This window comes from Dermochelys coriacea, chromosome 4 (genome assembly GCF_009764565.3).
Source record: "Dermochelys coriacea isolate rDerCor1 chromosome 4, rDerCor1.pri.v4, whole genome shotgun sequence".
Lineage (NCBI taxonomy): Eukaryota > Metazoa > Chordata > Testudines > Dermochelyidae > Dermochelys > Dermochelys coriacea.
Window position 1 is genome coordinate 81,450,445 of NC_050071.1, and position 27,757 is coordinate 81,478,201.

General features: G+C 42.8%; 1 protein-coding gene and 1 long non-coding RNA gene across 6 annotated transcripts; one reads left to right on the forward strand and one right to left on the reverse strand.

Annotated features, from left to right (window-relative positions):
• The first annotated feature begins 2,571 nt into the window (after positions 1-2,571).
• ING2 (inhibitor of growth family member 2) lies at positions 2,572-24,796 on the forward strand. 5 transcript variants are annotated; one of them, XM_043513561.1, is made up of 2 exons: positions 2,572-2,591; positions 23,528-24,796. In XM_043513561.1, the coding sequence occupies exon 2, from the start codon at positions 23,674-23,676 to the stop codon at positions 24,193-24,195; it is 522 nt and encodes a 173-aa protein (XP_043369496.1). In that variant the 5' UTR covers positions 2,572-2,591; positions 23,528-23,673; the 3' UTR covers positions 24,196-24,796. The 5 variants fall into 5 exon arrangements, with proteins under 5 accessions (XP_043369496.1, XP_043369494.1, XP_038256723.2 ...); XM_043513559.1 differs by lacking the exon at positions 2,572-2,591 and adding an exon at positions 2,743-2,779; XM_038400795.2 differs by lacking the exon at positions 2,572-2,591 and adding an exon at positions 15,125-15,302.
• Positions 12,097-15,086, reverse strand: LOC122459980. Its single transcript, XR_006280976.1, has 2 exons — positions 14,290-15,086; positions 12,097-13,520 (listed from the first exon to the last, which is right to left on the reverse strand). It is a non-coding gene; the product is annotated as an uncharacterized LOC122459980 (long non-coding RNA).
• Positions 24,797-27,757: the final 2,961 nt, after the last annotated feature.

Below are 27,757 nucleotides of genomic sequence, written 5' to 3' on the forward strand. Positions count from 1 at the left end.
TTGGAATCTGTTTTTGAAGCTTTCTGTTGCAAAATTGCCACCCTTAAATCTGTTACTGAGTGGCCAGAGAGGTTACAGTGTTCTCCTCCCGGTTTTTGAATGTTATGAGTCCTGATGTCAGATTTGTGTCCATTTATTCTTTTGCGTAGACTGTCCAGTTTGGCCAATGTACATGGCAGAAGGACATTGCTGGCACATGATGGCATAGATCACATTGGTAGATGTGCAGGTGAACTGATGCCGTGGCTAATGTGATTAGGTCCTATGATGGTGGAATAAATATGTGGACAGAGTTGGTATCCGGCTTTGTTGCAAGGATAGGTTCCTGGGTTAGTGTTTTTGATGTGTGGTGTGTGGTTGCTGGAGAGTATTTGCTTCAGGTTGGGGGGCTGTCTGTAAGTGAGGACTGGTCTGTCTCCCAAGATCTGTGACAGTGAGGGATCATTTTTCAGGATAGGTTGTAGATCTTTGATGATGCACTCGAGAGGTTTTAGTTGGGGGCTGAAGGTGACAGCATTCTGTTATTTTCTTTGTTGGGCCTGTCCTGTAGTAGGTGACTTCTGGGTACTCTTCTGGCTCTGTCAATCTGTTTCTTCACTTCAGCAGGTGGGTATCGTAGTTGTAAGAATGCTTGATAGAGATCTTGTAGGTGTTTGTCTCTGTCTGAGGGATTGGAGCAAATGCGGTTGTATCTTAGACCTTGGCTGTAGACAATGGATCGTGTGGTGTGTCCTGGATGGAAGCTGGAGGCATGTAGATAAGTATAGCGGTCAGTAGGTTCCGGTATAGGATGGTGTTTATGTGACCATAGCTTATTAGCACAGTAGTGTCCAGGAAATGGACCGGTTGTGTGGATTGGTCTAGACTGAGGTTGATGGTGGGATGGAAATTGTTGAAATCAAGGTGGAATTCCTCAAGGGCTTCTTTTCCTTGGGTCTAGACGATGAAGATATCACCAATGTAGCGCAAGTAGAGTACGAGCGTTAGGGGACGAGAACTAAGGAAGCGTTGTTTTAAGTCAGCCATAAAAATGTTGGCATACTGTGAGGCCATACCCATAGCAGTGCTGCTGACTTGATGGTATATATTGTCCCCAAATGTGAAATAGTTGTGGGTGAGGACAAAGTCACAAAGGTCAGCCACCAGGTTTGCCGTGACATTATCGTGGATACTGTTCCTGATAGCCTGTAGTCCATCTTTGTGTGGAATGTTGGTGTAGAGGGCTTCTCCATCCATAGGTTTCAGAGTAGCAGCCGTGTTAGTCTGTATCCGCAAAAAGAAAAGGAGGACTTGTGGCACCTTAGAGACTAACAAATTTATTTGAGCATAAGCTTTGGTGAGCTACAGCTCACTTCATCGGATGCATTCAGTGGAAAATACTACATCCATAGTGGCCAGAATGGTGTTTTCTGGAAGATCACCAGTGGATTGTAGTTTCTTTAGGAAGTCAGTGGCGTCTCGAAGATAGCTGGGAGTGCTGGTAGCGTAGGGCCTGAGGGGGGAGTGTACATAGCCAGACAATGCTGCTGTCAGGGTGCCAGTGCTTGAGATGATGGGGCATCCAGGATTTCCAGGTTTATGGGTCTTGGGTAGCAAATAGAATACCCCTGCTCGGGGTTCTGGGCATGTGGTTAGAAAGGACCATTATAATCACCTAGTCTGTCCTCCTGCACATCATTATGGTTCCCGCAGAAGAAGGATTCTGAGTGATGTGTAGGAGAAGGCAGAGGGTCTGACGACAAGGGACAGAGGGGAGAGGACACCTGCATTGCTACCAGAGCACACCACAGTGCCCTGCATCCCCGAGTTGAGCAGAATTACGAAGCTGTGCTGCAGCCCCGACCGCTCTGACGTAACTCGACCGCACTGGGAGACCAAAAACGTCCCGTCCCCGCCCCCTCCATTGCAGACTCTACTCTGCAGCTCCGCCCCATTGGGAAGGGAGGGGGCAACGGCGACGTTAATCTGCATAATATATTCATACATGATGTGCACAACAAGCTCTGAGGTAAATGTTCGTCTGTAGCGGAGGCAGTGGCTTGTCGTTTAAGCAGGGCGCGGAGCAGGTGGAGCCCCGCTCTCTGTGTGGGTCTCTGGGGAGTGTACGATAAACCATCTCCCTGTGTGGGGTTGTGGCCCGTTGCCGCACTGCTCACTGTGAGTCGGAAGTGCTGGTACATGCAGGGCGATATAAGGGAGCCCGCCGGAGCTAGACAGCAGGGCGTTCTGAAGACCTGCTCTCTAGGCCACGTGCGGAGGACACGGTTCCTCAAGGGCTCCCGAGCCCGCCTAGGGGAAAGTCCCCGGACCCCGGGCAGAGAGTGCCGCGCGCTCCGCAGCGCGCAGTGACCCGCCTCGCCGGCTCACGTTCTCCCCGCCAAGAAGCCCCCCGGGCTGAGCGGGTGGGCGCGGGATGGGCTGCCCGTCACTCCCACAGGAACGCAGGTAGTGCGCAGGCGTGTTTCCCCCTGGGGGCTCCCGCTGCTGCACCAACAGAACGGGGCTCATTCTCAGAACGCCCAGCCTTTTGCCAGCCCCCCTCCCGAGCACGAGCCGCGAGCAGAGATCGGAAGCAACTAAATCTAATAATAGTAGGTGACCGCGCAGTGCTGCACGAAAACAGGTTGTCTGTCGCGATTTTTTTGGCACACACTTGTGATAGCAAAAGTGAAAGCTTAGTGTAAAGAGGACACAGGTGGTTTTATCGGGGCTAGATGACAAGGTGGTGAAAACCCCATGGGCTTTCTATTAATTTGAATGGACACGGGATTTGGACAAGGTACTAGGTTGATCTAGTATCAGAGGGGTAGCTTCAAGGTATTAGGTTGATCTAGGTTTTATCTTTAATTATAATGGCTTTCTTTACCTTAGACTACTAACAAGTAACTGAACTGCTCCCTTTTCTCTGTGCCAAACTTCAATGCTGTCCAAATTCCCTTGTGCTTTCTCTGGTTCTGACTTTTTCTCTGGGGTAGCACTCAGAATGTGGGAAGAAAAGTGGTGATACTGTTCCAAGCTAGATCCACAAAATAAGTCCCACCCGTGTGAATCTCCAAAATGAGACACCACTCACAATTAATTGTATAGGTGATCAAAATATGATAGTGTTGCTATTTGATTCCCCTTTGGTGGGGCTTCTATATGCTCATGGACCCTGCCAGACTCCTTGGACTGCGGTCCTTCCTGATAGGGGAAAAACAAAAGCTAGTGAATCTCCCAAACATCACCTAGCACCAAAATGATACTTTACACCCAGTAAATTATGCAGACGTGTGATCTGTCCTCTTCTAGGTTACACTATCTTACACCAGGAATAAAATAGTTAACAATGTTAACACTTAGATGATCATCATGACTTACCAAGATTAAAAAAAGGAATGGATATTTATATGGATATCCATATAAGCAGAATATCCAGAGTTATAATTACTTATGACAAATTCTGGAGGGGATATTAAACCTGTGCATTAGGGCTTAAATCAATCTATTAACTATTGTAGTATGAGACCCAAGGGGGGCAGACTACTTCTACTTCTGCCTACTATAGGTTTTTACACATTCCTCTTAAGCATCTGGTATTTACCACTGTCCAAGATACTGGATCAGATGGACCTTGGGTCTGATCTAGTATTGCAATTTCTGTGTTCCTATCATGGGGCATCTGCCTTAGTTTCTCACTGAGATGAATAGGGCAGTTCAGATCTCTAAAAGCTGTTGTTCCAGGCTCTCTGCTGACTCATCTCTGCACTGAAAGATTTGCATTCTGAGGTTTTTCACTTCAACCATAACAGATAGAGATTTTCTTTAAAAAATTAAGAAAACAAGCTGAAATTCTGAAGGTCAAGATAATATCTTCAGATAATTTCTGGCTGTTCCTGAGCCTTGGTCTGGGCCTGGGGCCTCTCTGAGATGGAGCTTGTTGAGCTTCTAAACCAATAGTATATGTAGCAGACATTTTTATTACAATCTGGAAACTCATCCACCATTTTATACTGTTTCTTTCTTTACCTCTTTTCTCTTCTGATTTGTCATACTGAACCGCCATATGTTAGTGTAGCTATGTTAAATGAATCAAATAACAAAATTCTGTCAAAGAACCATTCATAAAGAAAGCACTGAGGGACGACATGGATCTGTGAAGTTATTTTGGGAGAAACTGTAATGAAAACTCAGTATTTAGATGGCTTTGTTATTTGCTACAACTACAGAGGATGTGTTCCCCTTTTCTAGGTTTCCCTTGAAATGTATTCTAGTCATTTAAAATTGTTTTCATATTTCATGTAATATTTTGTAATCTGGTTTCAGATTGTATAGATTTATCTAGAAAAAAAATATTATTCCCCTCCCTTGTAGGAATAAAAGACTGAATTGACTGAAGACCTATGGTGACATTAGGAAAATGAAGAGTTTATTCTGAGTGATCTAGGATTATGAATAACGTACTGCTTGCACATGACTAATCAGACACACTCAGTTCTACCTGCATTTAAGATAACTCCATGTTTGAAAATAACTGCTACCTGGTAATATTTTCATCATTTATAAAAATCAGTGAGAGAGGAGTGGAAATATTATACTGAGTGCTGTTCCAGATAGATGACATGAAAATGGTGTGCGAGGATTTGCAAGTACCACATATAGTTGTCTATAAATAAGGCCAATACATAGGTGACTTTCAATGAGTCCAGTTAAATATTTGTCCCCCATCAGCAATGTTCCTGTTACAGAAAATGTATTTCAGCTCTGACATCTGAAACTAGAGCCTTTTAAAGAATTGGAGTACTTGTGGCACCTTAGAGACTAACAAATTTATTTGAGCATAAGCATAAGCTGTAGCTCACGAAAGCTTATGCTCAAATAAATTTGTTAGTCTCTAAGGTGCCACAAATCCTCCTTTTCTTTTTGTGGATACAGACTAACATGGCTGCTACTCTGAAACCTTTTAAAGAATTGCCGCCGCTTGCAGTCGACTGAGTGTGGCTCTAGTAGGCTGTGCTCAAATAGGCTGCAAAGTTACTTACTGTGCTGTTATCTTAGATGAGTTCACTTTGAACAAAAATATTTGTTACATAAGAAGAAAAACAGATTTAACCACCTTCTCCCACTTTTCTAACTCTTTTTGTGTTTTTAACATTAATTGTGTTTTAAGAGATGTAATGATGCTGAGAAACTCAGTGTGGTGTTGCCAATGTTTTAATAATCTTCTGCAAAAAAATTCCCTCCTTGATCTGTGAGGAATATCATGCCTTGGATTAATATGTTTGGGTAAAGGAGGGATGAAGGGCTGAGGAATTATTATTATTTATTATGATGATTTGTATTACCTTAGTGCCAAGGAGCTATAGTCATGGACCAGGACCCCATCATGCTGGATTTCGTACAAATACAAAACAAAAAGAGAGTCCCTACTCCAAAGAGCTTAAAATCTAAAAAAGAAAAGAGACAACAGAAGGATATAGACACAGTCTGGAGAGTACAAGGAAACAATGAGACAATAAGGTCAGCATGCTAGGCCGTGGTCTCACACCAACAGCCTAACAATTGTTGAGCAGTTTGTAGGCGTCATGGAAAAGGAGAATTTAAGGATAGTATTGAAGGAGGATAATGAGGTAGGTTTTGCAGATGTTTACAAGCAGCTCCTCCCAAGAGTGAAGGGAAGCATGGAAGAAAGCACAAAAGTGCTTGTTTGAAAGTTGAACAAGTGTGTGGTGGAGGCTGACATCTTGACAGAGAATCAGAGATGAAAGCCAGGGTGGGGGGTTGACTGTGAAGGGCCTCCAAAGTGAAAACAAGTTGCTTATGTTAAATGTGACCGAGAAGGGGGAGCCAGTGGAGGGATCAAAGGTGACATGGTCAAAGTGATGGGCTAGGAAAATTATCTTTGCATCAGTATTTGGAATTGACATGTGTAGGGCAAGATTGCATTTTTCAAGGCCGGAGAGGAAGATGTCAAAGTAATCGAGATTAGAGATAACGAGAGCTTGGACAAGAGTTTTAGCTGTGTGGATGGATAGCAAAGGCCACATCTTAGAGATGTTATGCAGAAAGAATCATCAAGATTTAGATGTAGCCTGGATGTGAGGACCTAGAGAGGTCCAAGTTGAAGATGATGCTCAAGTTACAGGCTTAAAGTGGTAGACAGAATAGTGGTGGTGTCCACAGTGACAGAGAAAGAAGGTGGCAGGAAGGTTTGAGGGGAAGCTTATGAACTCTCTTTTAGCTATTTAGCGCTTGATCTGACAGTTAGACATCCAGGAAGAGATATCAGAGAGATTTTTAGTTTGGACAGAAGGAAACAGGTCTGGAAAAGAGAGATTTGTGAGTCATCAGCATAAAGTTGATGGTTGAAGGAAGTTGTGTTTACAGAAGAGATTACCCAGAGATAAGGTGTAGAGGGAAAAAAGAAAGGGACCAAGGGCAAAGCTGTGTGGAACCTCCACAGACAGGTGGAAGAGGGGAAAAAGAGGATCCTCCAAAAGACACCTGAAGAAGTGATTGGACTGGTATTAGGAGGAGAACCAGGACACAACAGTCACAGAAGCCAAGGGAGGACAAGATTTCAGGAAGAGCATGTCTGATTGTGTTGAAGGTGGCTGACAGGTCAAGGAGGATGAGGATGGAGTACAAATTCTGAGATTTTGCTATGAAGAGGTCATTCCATTAATTGTTTTCTTGTTTAAACAAAAATGTTTTGTCATAACTAGAACCCAAAGAATAAGACAAAGCTATACTTTATTGAAAATACTAATAAATTTTTTTTTGAAAAACATGCATATTGGTAATATAGCACAGTGTTCCACTTGGGTAATTTGAAGTGGTGGTAGCAGTGAATGCCTCCCTGGGAACTATTTAAAGATACCTGCCAGTGAGGGCTACTTGATTATTTCATTAGTAAAAAGTGCTCTTCAACAGTACTTTTAGTTACTCTCTTTTTCATCCTCATCAGGGATGAGTCATCTCTGGAAGGGATGGTTCAGCATTTTCCAGAAGGACAATGAATTGTGAAAGTTAAGGAAATTGCCTCAAGTTTCATTTCAAATTGGTGGCAAAATTTTAACAAGAGTTCCTGGGAACTTCCAAGAATCTTTAACTCATCAGTGGAGTGACTGTAATATTTGAATTTAGTAAATGCTGACCATTGACTCAAAATAGTACTCAAATTTCAGGATACTTATTGCCTGACCTGGAGGGAAAATGAACAGAAGCACATGCAAATATCATTATACGGGTCCAGAATAATCAGTCATTGAGTCTTCCTGAAGTTGCACAGCATACTTCTTACCAACTTGTTGAGTTTCCCTTTGTTGCAGAGGTGTGGTTCTTTGTATACGTCTTTGTTCCCCTCAAAAAGGGACTGCTACTGTAGAAACATGTCAGCAAGATCCTTTTTTTCTTGAGCAAAAATGGCTTGCTCCTTTTCCATATGAAGCCTTCTGTCTCAGGAATCCAACCTAGTCAAAACCATAACCTACCCAGACTGAGTATTGAGACTCCTTTTGTAATAATCTGGTAACAGCTTTAAGTTTAAATTGGTTCTTCCTTTAAATCAAGTACGTAGTAGCAGTTAAGGCAGAAACATTTCTATATGAGATGATGTTCAAACTTTCCCCATCTGCCATTATACCAGTATCCATATATTCCATGCTGTTATCAATCATCCAAAAGTGTGTTATAAGACACATAAGACACAGAAAGAGTCAATCTCTGCCTCAGATAAATTACAATCTACATTTTAAACATGACAAGCTTAACAAAATTGGCAAATAGTAGGAGGTGATCAGGCAAGGAAGGCCAAGGGTTGTATCAATACAGTTGCATAATTATTTGATTTAGGTATATTCATCTCTTAGTGGTTAAAATTAAACATAAATAAATATAGTTAATATTATTTACTCTCTTATAGTCATTGCAGATTAAATAAATTTGCAGGATGGATTTAGATTGGGACAGAGAATTGTCTTAGCAAACAAGAGTGGAGGAGGGCATTTCATGTACAGGATGGCCTGAACAAAGGCATGGAAATGCTCATGGCAGAAATAGCAACCGTCGTTTATGGGGCTCCTGAGATGATGGATTTAATCAGTTCATCATTTGCTGCTTTGGCAGTGCCTCTTCTCCAGACAGCACTATGCAGTTTTGGGGTTGCACTGGTCCTCTGGTACACTCCTATCAGAAAGGATGTTGTGGTTGTTGCTGTCATCATAGCTTTCCCCTTGGTGGATTTTCTCCCAGATGGCCTTGTGTTTGGTCTTCTACTCATGGAAGTCAGTATAAACCTAGGCTGAGGCTGGTCCAATGTCTTGAAACATCAGTTCAATGGTAAAAAGTGAACTAGAGTGAATCTTGCAAAAGGTTTCATCCTGATTCAAGCTTCAGTCTATGAGAAACTAGCTTCATTTTCCCTTCAATATGAGCTGTGTTTACCATCACAAAGTACCCAGGCACATTGGAATTTCCAGAAAAGTGAAACTCCCACAACTCTCCTCCTGCTAATTTGAACACATTTTAGAACCACATTTGTCATCTAAAGGATGAAACATGAAACTAAAACAGCTAACACAGATACAGATGTCTTCTTAGCTTTACAAATCAGGCTCAGGTATGAGCCAGGGACAACCTGGCAAATAATTCTGACAGTTACTATAATCCATTTGTTAAGATCACCCAAGAATACTCAAGTTAAACATTTTAGCCTGGTTTCCCATTTGTTTTACAGGAAAACAGGTTTACAGAAAAAAAGGTTTACATTTGTTTTACCCAAACTTTCATTTTGAAAACATGGCTGGCCGGTGTTTATTCATCAGTTTTAGCCTCTGATCAATCCCCTGGAGCCTACCCCACAGAAACTTCCATTTTTAGTTCACTGTGGTTGCGTGGCTTCACAGAATATCATCTGCAATTCTATTCCGTATGGCATTACCAGCTTTAGAGCCCAAAAGCAAGGCTCTTAACTCGTGTTCTTTGAAATAGCAGGTGAGGAAGGACTAGAGTCCCATTTTGAAAATCACTTATATATAAAATAATGATAGATTCCTTAATGTAGTTCAACCTACATTTGGAATCTCTGAAAACACTGGAGCACCTTGACAAATGCAATCAAGCCAGAACATAGAACTAATGTCAAAAGAACTACAGTATTCAAATAGAATAAGCAGTTATTGGGAGACGGAGCATCACATAAATATGATTTACTGCCATATTTCCACACAATCAGTTTTTAATTCTGTCCCAGAGAATACAGACAGAATTCACTTAACCAGTATCTGAGGAAAAAATGGACAATTACTTGGATATTAATCATGGATTTCTCCTCTCATGAATATGAACTCAGGAAGGAATTTTTACCTAAGGCATTGTGATGAGATATATCTATGCCAAACTAGCCCAGCTGAGATTAACCACACAATGTTGGCTGAAGAGGCCAGCAGCCATTCCCCCTTGCCTCTGCTGGGCATGCTCCAAATAGAGACGGGATATAAAAGGGAGCAGCTCATCTCAGTCAGGGCTGACTGAGGAGGAGAGCAATTGCATGCTGCAGACATTTGCCAGGGAATTGCTGGAGTTCCAAATGGCGGGGACTGAATGAGCTAGAATCAATGGTGGAACCCCAACCAACCATGGAGGAGGGAGTTTGAAGAACATCACTCCCAGAGGAACTGGCAGAGCAGGAAACAAAGGTAGGAAGCAGCCCAGAGAACGCAATTGTTGAATCAGAAACCCAAACCTGAGTCAAGAATTACCGATTTCCCAGGGTCTTGGGTTGGGACCTGATGGAGTAGATTGGGCTCAGGACCCCTTATCCTGACCTGCACCTACTGCTGGGTGTGGATACTGCTGGGAGAGTTGGGCACAACTGTCCATAGGGCAGCTTTAAGGACTCTGACCACTAGGTTATGCTACCCTGAAGCTAATGTAGCCATTATGACTCTAGCAATTAGGCCCAGTTGCCCTGCAGATGGGTGGCTCCAGCGACAATTGCCACACTGAAGCAGTTGCTTCCCAATTTTTGGTCTTCCTTGACCCAACACCCCATGATAGGGTGTCTCTATCCCATGACAAGCATATTGGTAGACACCTTGGAGATCAAATTCCTGAAACGGTAGGAGACAGGCATTGGTAGCTTTTTTTGCAAGAGTGTTACAGAAGCAAAGGGTGCCCTCAACCTCTGCTCCACTACTCGGTACTGTGGAATTGGATGGTAGGGCTGACTAAGAAGGGCACCTGGCTGGCTACCCAGAAGAAGTGCTGATGTAGCACATCTCTTGGGCAGCTTCATCAAGGGGTTCTTTTGGTGTCCCACATATAATTTTAAAGCTGCCCTCTACATGTGGAACCCCAGAAGAAGGTGATGATATTTGCTGAGCACCTGCCTTTGTGGATGAATCCCTTTGTGCCACCCAGATGAATCAAGCCCATTATGATGTTTAAAAAGAAGATATCCATTTTTGAAGTTACAGGCAAGCATGTTTTTGGCTGACTCCATATTGAAAAAGTTGTTCAAGAACAGCGATCAGTAGTAAAATAATAGCCCTGTTGCACTGCAAAGGAAAACATCTTGGATTGTCAGCTAAGTGCCAAGTATATAAATTACATCTGCCTGGGGGCTAATCTATCTTGATATACTGGACTCTTGAGTACAAAATTTAGGATTTTTTTTTAATTAATAGGCAAAACTTGTTTGTGCAGATTCTTTGTTTTTGTTTTTATGGTCATTTTTTGGTTGCATGGCAGCCTTCTGGATTTCTTCACCAATGATGTATTGGCATATAAAAAGTCCTAGACTTTAAGCCAGAAGGATCCACTAGATTATCTAGTGTAACCTCCTGTATATTGTAGGCCACCAATACCACCCAGCACCTGCATACTAAACCCAGCAACTGAAATGAAACCAAAGTATTATAGCCCACGGTAGACTAGACTGTTATGTGTCACAGGAAGAGAATCGAAAGGAGGAAGATGTGACCAAGAAATCTGTGTAGCTATTAATTTCTTTTCACTTGCTTGGAAAAAGCATATTATGTGATCCTTGGGACACTTCCATTTAATGCTAAACATGTCTTTCGTGACTGGAGCCACTTATGCACTTCTTCTAACCGATGATCTTGCTTTTGGTTAACCTGTCGCATATTGCGACTTTTTAGAGGATTAGAGAAAGGGCTGCATTCATCAATAAAAAATCCTTAACGGATTATTGCACTACTTAGTAACAGAAGTCCATCATTAGATAGAACATGATAACTGTCTACTTGTATTTGGAGGGTGTAAGAAAGTGATTGTTTAAGGATTGTTTACAGTGGGATAAAACTGGTAATGAGATGCAAATGAGAAAAGGAAAATTTAGGACTGTAGACCTGGAACAATTTTATCATTGTGAGGTCTACTAGACAGTGGGATAATCTCCCTCGAGAAAGGATGGATGCAGTGCTTGAGACTCTTAAGACTAAACTGGACAATGACTGAACAAATATACTGTTGGGAACAATCCTGCGCTAACAATCCTGGGGGTGGGCTGGGTGACTTAGTACCTCTTCTCCAAATCTAAAATTCTCTGATTTCTACTATGTATTATTTCAGTACATAAGATAAACATTTAATTAGGTTTGATTACTGCAGTGCATCCTACATGGGGTCATGCGTGAAAATCACTTTCAGTGTTCAACTTGTACAGCATGTGATGACTTGTCATCTGCTTAATGGAGTGAATCAGTGTGAATGCATTACAGCTGTGCTCTGTAAGATGTATTAGTATCTAATGTGCTTCGAGAGTATCTACAGGATTTTAGTTCTAATCTTGAATCAGATATAGTTTGGGACCTGTCTTCCTTCGTTACTGGTAACTCAGCATTCTCAAAGTCAATGTAAGCTAGGGGGCTCAGCATCTTTAGGGACTGCTTTTCTCCTTCTGCACTAAATGGACCTCTAAAAGACATTTGACTTAGTACTACATGACATTATGATTAAAAAAGTTAGCAAAAATCAATATGGGACATATTAAGGATGACTATTAGCTCTCAAAATATAATTATTAATACAGAATCATCATTAAATGGATTTATTTCTACTGTAGTTCTGCAGAGATCAGTTCTTGGCCCAGTTATATTTAATATTTTTATCAATGATCTTGAAAAAATATAAAATCATTGCTTATAAAAATTTACGGATGACACAACGATTAGTGATGTAGAAAATATAATCCTGAGGACGGGTCAATTATGCAGTGCAATTGGTATCACTTGGCAAACTGGGCACAAACTTGCATTTTAATATAGCCAAAGACAAAGTAATATATCTAGTAACAAAAAATGTAGGCCAAGCCTACAGAATGGGGGACTGAATACTGAAAAGCAGTGACTGAAAAGTATATAGGGGTCCTGATGGAAAAACAAATGAACTGTGCAATGCTCTAGTCAATCCTTAGATATGTAAACAGGGAAACACTGAGCAGAATAGGAAGGTGTCATATCTTTTTACATGGCACTGGTAAGGTTACTACTGAAACTCTGCAGTGTCACACAATTTGCAAACTTTTAGCAGTATTAGTAAGATTACACAGAAGATAGCCATCTATAAAACAATTTTCATGCCCTCTCTGAATTATTCAAAACTAATTTTATTGAATATTACTCTACCAATGGTGCATGTATAATCCTAGATCATAAAAATAGATTGGTATTTAGCAGTTTAAACATGCTGTCATCGACATAAGAGAAAATTACGATTATGGCTTTATTCATGGGTCTTCAATGGAAACTTGTATTTTTCAGTTGCATTCTGTTATAAGATTGCAGAATGATACAGATGTCCATACTCATTACAAGTGTAACTACAACAGCTCAAAATATACAATTTTTTTAAAGCGTTTTTGTACTAGTTCAATAAATCTAGTAATTTTGCATTGGAAGAAAAGTACATAAAGTCCTCAATTTACACTATAAATGTTATTTATAACACCAGTAGATATTGCATTGACAATGTGGACTGAATCATCCATAGAGTGATGATCAGTGCCATAAAATGAAACTGTTTAACAACTTACCACAAATTAAAATGAAACTGGCTAGTTTATTTCACTTTCTAAACTGATTTGTGAAAAAAATCCGTGGTGGCTTGGATGGTGTTCTGAGGGAGGTTGTTAATGTTGTGGAGTTTCTGGTGAAAGTTGGTTGTGTCTTAGAGGAAGTTGGCCCTTTGTGTGGTGAGTGGTTTGAGTTGTTTCTATGAGTCCTGATATTCCTTCAGTAAGAGTGCCGCAGCCACGTATGATGGAGCTGCCTGGGTTCCCTTGTCTGTATGTCGTGGGAAGCATGTAGAAGGTCCCTGGTGGAATTGTGGGAGATGAGGTTGTAGAGTTTCTCTTGGAATTGTTTCAGGCAGGAGTTGATGAAATCCTTAAATTCCTGGGTAAACTGTGCAGTTGAGTCTTCCCTGAGTTCTTCACAGTAGGTGGAGTTGGAGAGTTGTCAGTTGGCCATGTTGTGATGGCAAATATTGATAATGTAGCAGAGTTCATATGAAAATGGCTGAAAAGAGTTTTGTAGATTTAAATCCAAATTTCTTCGTAACTAAATGTGCATAATGTAATTGTTCCAAGTCTTTCACTGCTAAGAAATGTAAGCCTATGTTTCTTGTCGCCAATGTCTGAGACAAATTCTGCATCACACTTTGGGGAGACAAGAAGCTCTATTAAAATTTGAGACTTTGTTGGCAGGCAAGTGGATTTTAAAAGACTAAATTTCTTTGAGGCTTTATTTATAATTCTCTGAAATTACTCCTGGGGATAAATTGTCATTGAACTTTTCTAAATAATAGTTTTTAATGAATTGTTATATTGATTTTCTTGACGAAGAAATAAGATAACTCTTATTGTGGGCTAGAATGGCCTAAGATAGAGCTACGTGCAACTCAAAGACTATAATTAATTAGAGATCACATCATATAAATAGCCATTGTGAGAAAAGTGTGCTTTTGGAGCATATTCTAGTGTAGCGGAAGTGTATGGTTTGCCTGCTTATAGCCTATTAATATACTACTGGTACAAATCTCTCCCCATTCTAAAGAATGCGTTTCTGCTTAGAAATAAGTTAGCCATAGCTGCTGGAGATGTTTCGGTAATAAAGGTACCAGCTACCCACAAACACTTTTTACCTGCATATACATTGCACTGCAATAGAACTTCCCTCCCCCTCTCCAATGTACCCCCAATGTAGTGCATTTGGAAACCAGAAATTAAGTTTCAGCATGGTGAATTATTCTTTCAGGTGCTGAAATGGTTCCAAAGAGGATACTTACAGAAAGGAAAGTGCAGTGGAAGAAGCATCAGTTTCCAAAATATATCTTATAACAGCACCTCATCATCACCAGGCGCAGCCACGGCATTCCCCTGCTTTGAGACAAAATCTGTACTGATTTACACCTGTGCACCTCCTCTAGAGAAGGGCAGTGGTGTAACCCCACTTACATTTAAAAAGTGGGACACGCCTCCTTCTTCCCCCCAGCTCCCTGCAGCCTGGCACTGTCCCAGTACGGGGCAAGCCGCAGCCTACATGGGACGGGTGACGCTGTGACACAGGGTCCCAGCGCCCACGCGCTGGGCGCGCCCCCTGTCCGCCAGCCACACCGTGGGCCAGAGCCCCGCCGAGAGCGGGCGAGAGAACGCAGTTCTAAGGAGGAAGGGGCTGGAAGGGGTGTTACTTTCCCTTTAAGGGAGCCGCGCCTCCCCACTCACGTCCAGTCCCCGAACCAATAGGAGCGGCCCGGAGGGGAAGGCGGGAGAATGCGAACCCCTCACAGCGCCGCCAGCCGCGCCTTATTAGGGCAGGGCCTCGCGCATGCGCAAAATCCACTGTGCGGTCAGGGGCGGGGGCTCAAAGTGGTTTGCCTCGCCGGCGGCCGCGGAGCTAGGGCGGGGGGAAGCCCAGGGACCTGCCCGCCCTGTCGGGGTAGCGGCGGGAGCAGAGCCGCAGCCGGCCAGCCCCGTACGCCGCCTGCAGGGAGCCGGGGAGGGAGGGCGGGCCCGGAGATCCGGCCCAGGGGCGCCCCCCCCGCAGGGTGTGAGCGCCGGGAGGGAGGGAGGGGGGCGGCCGGGCCCTGGGGCCGGGGGTGCATGTGCTGCTGGCGCGGGGGGATGATGCTGGGGGGGCCGCAGCTGGTGCCGGGCCCGGCGGCGCTGGCGGGGCCCGGCGGGGAGCGGGCCCGGCTGCTCTCGCTCTACGTGCAGGACTATCTGGAGTGCGTGGAGTCGCTGCCGCTGGACATCCAGCGCAACGTGTCCCTGCTGCGGGAGCTGGACACGCAGTGCCAAGGTGAGCGCGGGGCCGGGCCCGGCCGAGTCGGGGCTGGGAGGGGGGAGACGCGCTCTCCGGGCCGACGGGGGCGGAGTCCGGCCGCGGGGGGCGGGGGGATGCGGGGCCCGGCCGGTCCGGGGCTGGATATTGGCCCCAGTGCGGGCCGGGCTTGGCGGAGCCGACCCCTCCCGCCCGCTGCCTCAGCCCTGTCACCCCGCCCCCCGCGCTCGCGGGCGGGGTCACGGAGAGCCCCGCGGGGCGGGAGGCTGTGCCCGCGGGAAGGATGGAGCCTGGCAGAGGCTCCGGGGCCCGCGGGAAGCCGCCCCCAGTCTCCGCAGGGGAGGGAGCGGGCAGCGCGGGGCTTCAGCTCCCCGGGGAGTCGAGGGGCGCCGGCTCCTGTGTCTCTCTCCCCCGCCCGCGTCCGGTAGCTACGGGAGCCCCCGGAGCTGGGGATGGAGGAGCCCTTCTGTGTGCGGCGGAGCTGGCGGTGAGAGGCCGAGCCTCTGAGAGTGGCTGAAAGGGGTCTCCGCTCTGCCCCAGCCTGGGCAGGGTGACATGTGCTGGCCGGCGACTCGTGCGTGGGCAGGTCTCTGAGCTGCTCGATGTTATGTCGGTGTTCCGGTGGGAAGATCATCGGCCGAGGGGGAGTGCTGTGGAAGGGCAAAATAGCACTTACTCTGGGCCTGGAGCAGAGAACCCGCCTCCTTAGAAAGTTTGGTTTCCGCTTGGCTGTTTTGAGTGGATGCTCGAGAGCCTAGGTCTTTATCTGCAACTGCAAAGGCACGGTGGACTTGAGACATCCCCTCTGAGGATCAAGGAATTGAGGTTAGAGGTAATGCTGCAAGCAGGTTCGACTAATTACAATATATTTATCTTTCTAGAAAAGAATCTGGGGGAGGGTCACCTTATTGAATAAACTGATGCATAGGTAGCTTATGGTGAATTTAGCCATGTTTGGTAATACCTTCTAAACGGCTAAGATTAATTTAAAGCCTTATTTGTTCATTTTAACCTTTTATAGCTTTCCTCCATCTCTTCATTCTGACAAGCTGTTCTTTCCAGAATCCCATCCTGCAATGATTTTACTAGATTGCAATTCAGTTCCCAAGGTATATGCTGGCTGGGGTTTTGTACCCTGTAGTGTGAGGCACACTAGGCTGTGAAATTGCTTCTCGAGGAGTTGCTTGTCCCTTACCACACTTGGAACCTCACATTTAGCATGATCTGCAGGGCAAAGTGAGCTGTGGGATGGAGATATGTGAAATTCTTGGATGAAAGGTAATGTAACTTCTAAGTGTTTTACTGAGATACTTAAGTGTTATCCTAGTTTTACAAATGGGGGTGGGGACATTTTGGAAGTGGCACAGGGTTAAGGAATTGACATGGGTCTCAGTAAGTCAATGGAAGACTTCCGGTTCTATCTACTAGGCTGTACAGTGCAGCATGACCTGAATGCACAACTGAATAGTTATGTTCAAATGAAACTCTCTGAATGTGGACTGCACCAGAACTTTTTTGTTTTATAAAGAATTTATTTGTATTATCATAGTATATAGGAGTCCATCTTACAGGCAAATGTTTCTTAAATTGATCAATAACGTAGTATTGGGACTCCTAAAGTCATTCATAGTTCCCATGTCAGCTGTAAGTTAGTTACTCTGTATGTTGAGGCATTAGTTTATCATAGGGGTTGGCAGCCTTTTAAAAGTGGTGTGCCGAGTCTTCATTTATTCACTTGAATTTAAGGTTTTGCATGCCAATACTACATTTTAACATTTTTTAGAGGGTCTCTCTCTATATATCTATATATTATATAACTAAACTATTGTTGTATGTAAACAAGGTTTTCAAAATGTTTAAGAAGTTTCATTTAAAATTAAATGCTGATCTTACAGCACCGGCCCACTCAGCCCACTGCCGGCCTGGGGTTCTGTTCACCCAGGCCGGCAGCGGGACCTGCGGCCGGGACCCCAGGCCGGCAGCGGGACCTGCGGCCGGGACCCCAGGCCGGCAGCGGGACCTGCGGCCGGGACCCCAGGCCGGCAGCGGGACCTGCGGCCGGGACCCCAGGCCGGCAGCGGGACCTGCGGCCGGGACCCCAGGCCGGCAGCGGGACCTGCAGCTCAGCCCGCTGCCGGTCTGGGGTTCCGTCCGCCGGCTCCTGTCAGCCAGGATCCTGGCTCCTGGCCCCACTCAGCCCGCTGCCGGTCTGGGGTCCTGGCCCTGTACACATAGAGTAGGTACCTCCTTTCTCCCTGGTTCTGGCCCATTCTCTTATCCTCTCTGCACTGAGAACAGGGCTGGGGATGAAGGTGCAGGGTCTGGCCAGGAGCTAGAATGAGGGAGGGGCTCAGGGTTGGGGCAGGAGGTTTGGATGTGGAGCACTTACCTGGGCAGCTCCCATTTGGTGCGAGGTGGGAATGTGTGTGTGTGTGTGTGTGTGTGTGTGTGCAGGAGCTCGTGGGGGGTGCAAGAGTCAGGGCATGGGGTGTGGGGGGGGCTGGGTATGTGGGGGGGTGCAGGAATCGGAGCAGGGGGTTGGAAGTGTGTGAGGGGGGTCAGGGCTGGGGTGGTGGGGATGCTCCCTGAGTGATTCACGACAGGGGCTGGAGGGGATATGCTGATTCCACCCCCTTCCCCAATGTCCCTGGAGCAGAGAGCAGTGCTGTGGCTCTGCTTTTTCCTGTTCTGCTCCTTAGGGAGGGAGAGAAGGAGGGGCAGGAACCCTGCACACTGGGGGAAGAGGCGGGGGGGGGGGAAGCTTTCCTGCCTGCAAGGAGAGAGGGGTGGGTGGAGAAGAGTGGGTTGGGCCAGGCAGGATTTTTAATTGCATGCTGCTGTTCCCGGCAGACAACAGCGTGCCATTAAAAATAGGCTTGCGTGCCGTCTTTGGCACGCGTGCCATAGGTTGCCGACCCCTTGTTTATCATATAGTAATTCTCATTGACAAGGTAAAGAATCAAAAGTCTGTTTATAAAACTAGCTTGAATATAAACACAATTAACAATCACTGCTCTGGGATGTGATATCGCATGCTTGACCCTGGTCACTCCAAAGAATTGGTAACAAGGAATAATCAAACTAGTAACATTGTCTTACTCAAATCCTTCGTTAAACATTGGAAGCAATTTGTAGTACAGCAAAACAATCTGAGCTGTCATTAAAATGTTATCTGCAACTGAAGTGTAAATTAAACATAGATTTAAAACATTCCCTTCCAGACAAACTACTCAGATTCTTGTTTGGGCTATCCTAAAGCCCTTCATTCTAATTATTGCTGGGATCTGTAACTGGGTGGAGTTATCAGCTGAAAGATTGAAGAGATACCAGATTGAATCAAAAATTTATTGCTAGGACAGGGGAGTTCCAATCCTTATGATGTATTAACTAAAAGGCTAGAGAGAGCACAACTGGATACATGTTACCCAGGTTTGTAACAAAATATTATTCATCCTTTTCAGTTTGCCTGAAAGGAGATATTTCAGTTGTCAATTCCCTTAAGGTGGCCTGTATGGCAATTGAAAAGGTGTTCTTTGAATTTATCATTCTAATTAATCAGGAAAGATGCATGAGACCAGGCTTTTGTAAACTTTCTGGAATCCAGGAAGTTTACAACTATTTTTTTTGCTGAGGTATACTGAATCCTGTTGTAAAGGTCAAACCGTTTAGCAGTTTCACTTAGCCACACAAACTTATGTAGATGTTCCTGAGCAACCACTTTCTGAATCTTTGGTAGATTCAATCTCTAAGAAATGGTATGTATTCTTGTTGCATACGTTAATGTGAAATTCTTTTTCTCTGTTGGTCTTATAGCTAGTTATGGTTTTTTATGTGTTTATTGCTTTTTGAGGACATTGAACCTCAGAGGATTTTCTCCAAATATTCCCAGATGAGTTTGAAGACATTTTGATATCCTAGCTAGTATAATTTAGACCATTTTAAAGTGGTTGGTGTTGCGTCATGGGGGGGAAGGGAGGGTGTCTGACCTCTAGTCAAACATTATCTATTAGATTTAAAGTATCTTGCATGATGATCAAACCTTCAGTCTAAAGTGATCTCTTGGGGGGAGGGGGAGTTAAATTTATGACATGAGGCAAGCATTTATTCTGCTCTACATGATGGCTGAATTGCAGTTGCCAAGAGCCATAGCTCTGAAAACCCTGATTTTTATGCTTTTTCACTTTTAACCATAATATTTCAGTATCTTGAATTTGTTTTTCCTCTGAATGTTTTTCGCTCTTGCTTTTGCTATAAAGAAGCAGCATCGGTGACTGGTGGTGGTGGGTTTGGAGTCTAGGAGCTTGGGAAAAGAGGGAAGGAAACTGGTCTGGTGTGTGTTGTCCCTTGTCTCAAACTCCAAGAAATAAAGAGAATGTACGCTTTTTGTAAATTGCATTGCAAGAATAAATTTAAAAGCTACCTTATATCTGGCTTTTGTTTCCCAAATCAGCAATATATACAGGTTGAAAAGGCTCTGGGGGGGGGGGGGGGGAGATGGGACTCTGGCCTTTTACAGAAATGCTACATTATGAAAAATAGCTTAACCTGTAGTGTAAACTGAGGTACAGCATCAGGTAATCAAATACCATCAAATCTAACCCAAGGAAGCCTAGACAAGTGGTCTATCGAAGTCTAGTAGAACGGTACCACGAAGTAAACTGGCTTTCTGATTTGGTTTCCCGTAACTAACTGTATAGAACTGACTTTAGTAAGAGTTGACTGAATGTATTGCATCCCTCACCTAGTCCTCCAGGAAACTAGGTTAGCTATTTTCCCCCAGGTCCAATTTAGTGTCTTCCCTCCCCATAAAAATAACGTTTTGTTAGTTTTGAGAGGGCTGAACCACCAAGTGCTACAGCAGCCTCTTATTGGGGGGGAAAAAAGCACAACTTTGTCCAGGCTAATTTAAGTTTAGAAAGTCTGGAGAAATCACACTGTTTTGAATAGGTGGGGAGCTCAGGTAAGTGAGGATTGAAGTCCTGTTAAATTTGGTTAACCTTGAAGAAACTGTCTGTAGATAAACATGGGTGGAGTAATTAAGGTATATACCCAAGGGAAAAAAAAAATGGACATCCTAATTTTGTGGTGGTCCCTTCCTCTACCCTTACCCATTCATATTTTAATATCAGGACAAGGTCCTGTGTTAGACCTGGTCTGCGTGGTTTTTATAATGACATTACTATGTTGGTTATAAGTGAGATCTTTTGTCTTACCAGTATAGATGCAGTTATACTGGTATACTGTGCCTTATACTGGTATATCTTATTTTCTTCCCATATGGGAATAAGCTATATAAGCATATTTATACTTGGTATAATTGTGTCCAGACTAGGAGAGTTGTACTGCTTTAACTATACTGGTATTGTTAAAGCTATACGATTTTTGTGGAGATTTGACTTATTGTTTCTATACTCTGGGTCAGAACACGGTGTATTTACCCAAAGTAGTTGCATATATTCAGAAGTGTATACTGTCTCCATCCCTCACCCCGTTTCAGTTAAAAGTTGCACTAAAGGAACACTGTCAAATCAAACTTATAAAAAAACTTCTTAATGTTACCTAATGCCTTACATAGTTAAAACTGGATTGTTTAAAAACTGGTGCTTGTATGGCTTGCTTCTTGCATTTGTCACATGAGCAACTGAAATACTAGTCCCATAGTTCTTAAACTGTGGCACCCTTCTTGGGGAGAAATCTTACAAAGTGATCCAAGGAATAAAAAATGGAGAAACGGAAGGCTAGCTATTTTCACTCGACCTTCACATGCACTATGTTTCAATGTCTGGGGATGGTCTACACTAGGAACTTACATTGGTATAGTTATGTCTCTCGGGGGGGGGGGGGGGTGAAAAATTCACACAACCCAGAAGAGTAGGTATACTAACTTACACCCCGTCTTCCCCACCTGATATAGACGGTACTAGGTTGACAGAAGAATTCTTCCTTCGACCTAGGTACTGCCTCTTTGGAAGGTGGATTATCTGGATGATGGAAGAACCATGCCTATCTGTGTAGGTAGTGCCTACAAGGTGCCACTATAGCACTTCAGTGGAAACACCCACTCCACAGGATTTGCCCATATCCCCATTGGGGACTTGCAAGTGATATCTCCTTCCCATTTCACCTGAATGGCAAAGGGAACAGCACAGGACAGAGAATCTACTTCCGAGCATTGACTGCAGCCCCATGACCTTTATGAAGTAATATGTTCAGCCTTTGGGCTGAAGAGATTGGACTCCACTCACTTTTTTTGGATGACACTGCTCTAGGATTTCAAGTCCTCTGGGTGGAATAGTGTAGATGACACAATGTCTCATGTATAGACTTCAAAGGGATATTGTCAGTTTAAGTTTAGATGTTTCAGAACATGTGTGGTCTTTTTATTACAATGGGAACAGTTGTTACATACGCTATTTACCTGCATCATTTGCAACTCGGTATGTTTACATTGCAAACACTACAGACAAACAAAATATTTATTTACAGGATAGTTGTACCTGTACTCTTTTCCATGGACACTTCAGTTAAGTCACAGCTCTGTATCTAATATTCCCACAGTGACACACTGTACATAAGACTTTGAAGATACCATATTAGCAGTTGGCTATTCCATGTTTAGCAAAGCCTTTATCATTGTTTTAAGTGTAATAAAGGTTCTAGGTCACCATTAGTTTGGGGAAGAATACTTCTAACAGAACGAAAGAAGAGAATTGAAGTTCAATGCACTCGTAACTTGCACTGAAGATTCTTTGTTGCCATTTTGGAAGAGGGAGGCATGATAGTGCATGACTTGCCAAACCCAAAAAAAGGGGGGGGAAATAAACCTAAGACATGCAAATGCCTCAAAGTTTAGTGAACACTTAATTAGTAAAATTATCTTTGTACTGTTGTTGAAAATCTTCTAGGATACACCAAACATAGAAGATGTGGCCCTGCCCTGAAAAGATCACAATCTAAGGCCTTGTCTAAACACAAGTTTAACCAAAATCTGTTTTAAATTGGGTCTAGTGGAACAATGGAAAAGCTTGTGTGGAAAAGCCTAAATTGACTTAGTTTGCCTACATCAAAGTAGCTTTGTTCATTCACTTTTCAAAGTGACTTCTCATAACTGAAAAGTAATAGCCTAACTTAGGGCTAAACTTTCAAAAAGTCTGTCTTGAACAAAATATGGTAGAAAAAAAGCTAAACTCATTGGTAAAACTGACTGTTCTTAATTTGGTTTCAGAGTAGCAGCCGTGTTAGTCTGTATCTGCAAAAAGAACAGGAGTACTTGTGGCACCTTAGACTAACAAATTTATTAGAGCATAAGCTACAGCCCACTTCACTGGATGCATAGAATGGAACGTATAGTAAGAAGATAGATATAGAGAGACAGAACGAACACACACACAGTTGGAAGTTGCCATACAAACTGAGAGGCTAATTAGTTAAGATGAGCTATTATCAGCAGGAGGAAAAAAAGCTTTTGTAATGATCAAGATAATTTGGCCCATTATCCCTAGACATTGTAGATGGACACTTTTCTATTATGGAATAGCCAAAAAAACCCACACCCTATATAATAAAGCAACACTCTTAATATTGCATATTTTAATCTACCCTATTACTGTTCATTGCCAAAAGTGAGCTGTGCACCACTATAATTCATTGGTGGATTGCTGTGCATTACAAACACTGCTTCAGTGCCCTTTGAGGTTAGGTTAATCATATGCAAAGAAAAACTGAGACACAGAGGCTGTTTAGCTAGTCTTTGGCAGAGCAGTAAATCATGCTTTAATCATTACAGAAATTTCCCCCTTCTATTGTCTTTACCACTGGATGGGCTAATGAATTGTTAACTCTAAATTCCTGGCTTGTCAGTTGGACTCTTTAACTGTTGCAATCTAGCGTGTACCAAGGATTCCTGCCAGTTGTGCACTAGTCTTTCCAGTATCTTGAATAGCTTTTTTTTGTTCCTTACAATTTGCAAAAGCTCTGTTGCAGCAGACTGTTCTGTTGGTCATTAAATCAGAGTTCCTTATCTGAGGACTTGTCTTATAGTAGCACTAAATATTGAATTTATTCCATGAACGTAGGCTATAGGTCAAGTTTTTTGCTAACTAAAGTATATGGTATGCATGTTAGACTGACCTACCGCTTGGAATAAATGTATCTACATTTTCTTGATGTTCCACTTTGTGATGCATAATTCTTCCTCCCTCCCCCCCTTACTAAAAACTTTTGTGCTGATTTATCTTTTATAGAAGCATTAAAAGAAATCGATGATGTCTATGAGAAATATAAGACAGAAAGTGATCCCATTCAGAAGAAACGGTTGCAACAGCATCTTCAGCGAGCACTAATCAACAGCCAAGAACTGGGAGATGAGAAAATTCAAATAGTTACTCAGATGCTTGAACTGGTAGAGAATAGGGCCAGGCAAATGGAGATCCACTCTCGGTGTTTCCAAGAGTCAGATAACGAAAAGCCTCTAGAAAAGGCAAAAGTGGAATCTTGCCAACCAGAAAGATCTTCACGTAGACCCCGTCGCCAGCGGACTAGCGAAAGTCGTGATCTGTGCCATATAACAAATGGGATTGAAGACTGCGATGACCAGCCACCTAAAGAAAAGAGATCCAAATCGGCCAAGAAAAAGAAACGCTCCAAGGCCAAACAAGAAAGAGACGTTTCACCTGTTGAATTTGCGATAGATCCCAATGAACCAACTTACTGCTTATGTAACCAAGTGTCCTATGGAGAGATGATAGGATGTGACAATGAACAGTGTCCCATTGAGTGGTTTCATTTTTCATGTGTTGGACTCACCTATAAACCAAAGGGGAAATGGTATTGTCCCAAGTGCAGAGGAGATAATGAGAAAACTATGGACAAATGTACTGACAAATCAAAAAAGGATAGAAGATCGAGGTAGTGAATGCTATAAATGTTTTAAAGGGTTCTGTCTCTTTTATATAAAAATTGTTTAATTTACAGAGAACAATGTTTTAGGAAAAATGCATAAGACTATGCAATATTTTTTAATCTATAGTATTAATGGAGTGTTAAAATCTGTTAAACTTTCTGTGATCTTTAACTTTCTGCACTGAATAACCAAATAATTAAAACAGGGTGGCCTAAGAACTGCACAGATGGAATTACAAGTAGTGTTGTGGGGTTTTTTGGTTTTGTTTCACTTAAACTCCCTGTTGTGTTAGCATTTAAAAAAAAAATCCTGAAATTAATGGTGGTGGGGAAGCACTGAAAGACTGGTCATATTACAGTAATGGTATTTAACCTCTCTAGCACTGTTTCACAACCTCAGACAGTTATTAGAATCTCCATTTGTTGTGAACATCACATAATATCTGGAGCAGGGGTTCAAGAATTCAGCTGTTAACTGTAAAATAGTCTTCCAAGCTAGAAAGCAACCTATTTCTTCAGTGGCTTTCATATGATGAATGTATTTCCAGGAAGAAAATGCCACTAATTTATGCTTTTTATGTCCATATTAAACTGTTGCCTTGGTGACTTTACATTTGGGAGTCGTTTCTGGATAGGGTAGCAATTATCGTAGTCTTGAACTTGACTGTCTTGTGTATACTTCTTTTGTGTCTTTCGTGGAAGGATTCTAGCAAGCATCCTAATGGGGTTTCCTTTGGTCTTGACTTTAAGTGGTGTGCAGGAGTGCTAGTCTGTGGTAACACTCTTTTTCTTGCACCACTGGAATTCTGTATCACTCTGCAATGCAGAATTTGTGCAGGATTAATATTTAGCATAAAACTTTAATTTTTCCTGCAGAATTTGTGATTTCCTCTGCCCCCCTGCCTGGGCTCCAATGTCAAAATTATGATTTGACAAAATATGCTTATTTTTAAAATATTCACAGAATTTATTTTTTGGCACAGAATTTCCCCAGGAATATCACTTCTCTGATATTTCTATGCTTCACAATTGCCACTATGCTATGTCTTGCTGCTATCTCTACAAGTCTTGAATTGGTGCTGGCAGAGGAATATTGATAAACTCAACTCCTCCTTAAGATTATGTAGATGTGCAAAATATGATTGCATATGCTTTGCTGGGCTCCTCAAACTTGACTTCCAATTTAGTGGAGTTAAGATATATCCATGGACAGACCTGGATTAAGGCAAAGGTGTGTGCCTATGGCTGCAGCTCCCAGAGTCATATGAGTGTGAGAGTGGAAACTTTTCCTTTTTAATTAAAGGTTTCCATCCCCCAGAAATATGAAAAGCTTGAAAATATGACCAGCAACTCTATGTAACATGTGCAATGATGTCTGTAGGAAACCTCCAAGGGCTTTTCTAGATTGCTTTAAAACGCTTCAGCCAGCATGGTTCTTAAACACCTCTTAGCATCTAGTATAGACAAAGACATTATGGCTTAAAAGCTGACTAACTGGCTTTACTCCTAAGGGAGGCTGGGAAGTAGGGAGGTGCAAAGAGCCGGTCTCTTTCAGGTGCGAAGGAGTGCAGCCCATGGAGAAGATAAGCTCATGGTGGGTCTTGTATTTGTCCAGGAATGTGGCAGTCTGAGGAGCCTTCCAAAGAGAGGGACCCAGAAGTTACTGGGTGCATGATATGGGTTTGGTATTCACATACCCATGAAGCCACTTTTCCAGTAGCCTGCTTCCTTGGTGACTTCTTGGTCCCTAATGAATTCCAAATTTCCTTCTAAATTAGGCAAAGCCAGCAGTTGCAGCCTTATGCTGCCAGTTGTAAGATGGCCACTTTTGTCTTTCCTAGCTGGTAAGTACCTATTATGTTTCTCTTTTTATTGGTGAGAAGATGCCCCTTTCTTACCCACAACCCCAATGCAACGTATGATGGTTGCAGATTGGCACTTCTCACAAGCTAAATAATTGTAAATTTAAATGGGGGTGATGGTCCAGGTACTTTTCCACAGGCTTGTCTTAATGTGTGGGTTAGTATGTATTCAGGAAATTTTCAAATACTATTGCTAGCTATATAAAATGTGCTATGATATTTTAGGTAGCTTAGTGAAAACATACTTCTTTTGGATTCTGAAAGGGGAAAGTCTTACTATTTGGATATTTCAGTTTGTTAAACTTTTATTTTGAAAAGTTTAACAGTAAGCATATAGTATGAGGAAAGCATTTAGCTACGTCAATATCCCCTCCAATTGTCCCCAGATTACTAAGAGTAATGAGTAGTGGTCTGAAATGAACAGTTAACCCCAAAATGCTACATTAACCCAGTTTAAGCAATTGTGCATCTTTTTTTAGTGCTTTGGCTGATGGTGCTTCAAAGGGAGTATGGTTTGTGAAATCAGAGTATATTTAGCACACTATTCAACTAATTCTTGTGCCCAAAGAACTGGGAAAGTGAGACCCACCTTATGCAGTCATGTATTTTACCTCACCTGCGGAATAGCCAATATAGGAAGCCTTGTTCGTTCTTAATCGCAGGGACACCAAATGGGTCATGTGATAGCTTAAAGTGTTGGTTGTCTAATACCCTCCCTATTTCCTAGTGTTCCGCTGGAAAAACCAAAGGATATATCCATTTGATTAGTTTCAAAGGGTTCAATCATCATGACTGCTGCAGAATTGGGGTTTTTACTTCATACCTTCCAAGCTAATGATATCTAGTGGATATGAAATAGGTCAGTAAACTTAAGGATACTGAAGATGGAAGTCCTTTCAGCTAACTGCTGCAGGAAAAAAGATATTTTGGGTCTACCTGTACTTGGATCTCTTCAGTCTTCAGAAATACAGGGTTTTTATCATGATGTGTGGCAGTGTGTCATAACCCATACTAAAAAAACCAAGGAGTATTTGTGGCACCTTATAGACTAACACATTTATTTGGGCATAAGCTTTCGTGGGCTAAAACCCACTTCATCTGATCTATAAGGTGCCACAGGTACTCCTTGTTGTTTTTGCTGATGCAGACTAACCCAGCTACCACTCTGAAACCTATAACCCATACTGTGATTCTAAAATTAACCTATTTTATTCTCTGGTTGTCACTGGAAACTTTCAGTGTCTTCAACTCCACTGTTACTGCAGGTGCTGTGTTCCCCAACTCAGTATCTGAGTTCATTTGGGCTTGGAAAACAGCTCTTCTCCATAAATGAACTAAGAGTAATGAGGTAAAATGATTAAGGCTGTACTTAAGCTATTCTTGTTACCAACTGGGAATGTTGTGTATGGGTAACTCATACTTCCAGTTGTTCTTCACAGTGCATATGAATGTGCACGGTACACTTTTGAGATGTATCAGTGTGAATCTTGTGTTTGAACTTGAATACCCTTTCACTTAGTCATATTTAAACTACAGTATATACTTGTACATACGCCAAATTTTTTTGGTAAAAAGTGAAGCATCAAAGAGTGGGTCTATACCAAAATTTGATGATTTTAAGCTCTAGTGAATTGAATATCTAATACATTGTCATTTTGTTTACCTGGAGTATTTGCAGGCATGGAGCCCCTCAGCTCACAGTGGCCGCAG

What these genes read in the sequence shown, in the direction of transcription:
- ING2 (XM_038400795.2), top strand. Translation starts at nt 15,125, where the DNA reads ATGATGCTGGGGGGGCCGCAGCTGGTGCCGGGCCCGGCGGCGCTGGCG. An exon ending in GCTGGACACGCAGTGCCAAG is followed by an intron (nt 15,303 to 23,527) that starts GTGAGCGCGGGG and finishes TATCTTTTATAG; the next exon opens with AAGCATTAAAAGAAATCGAT.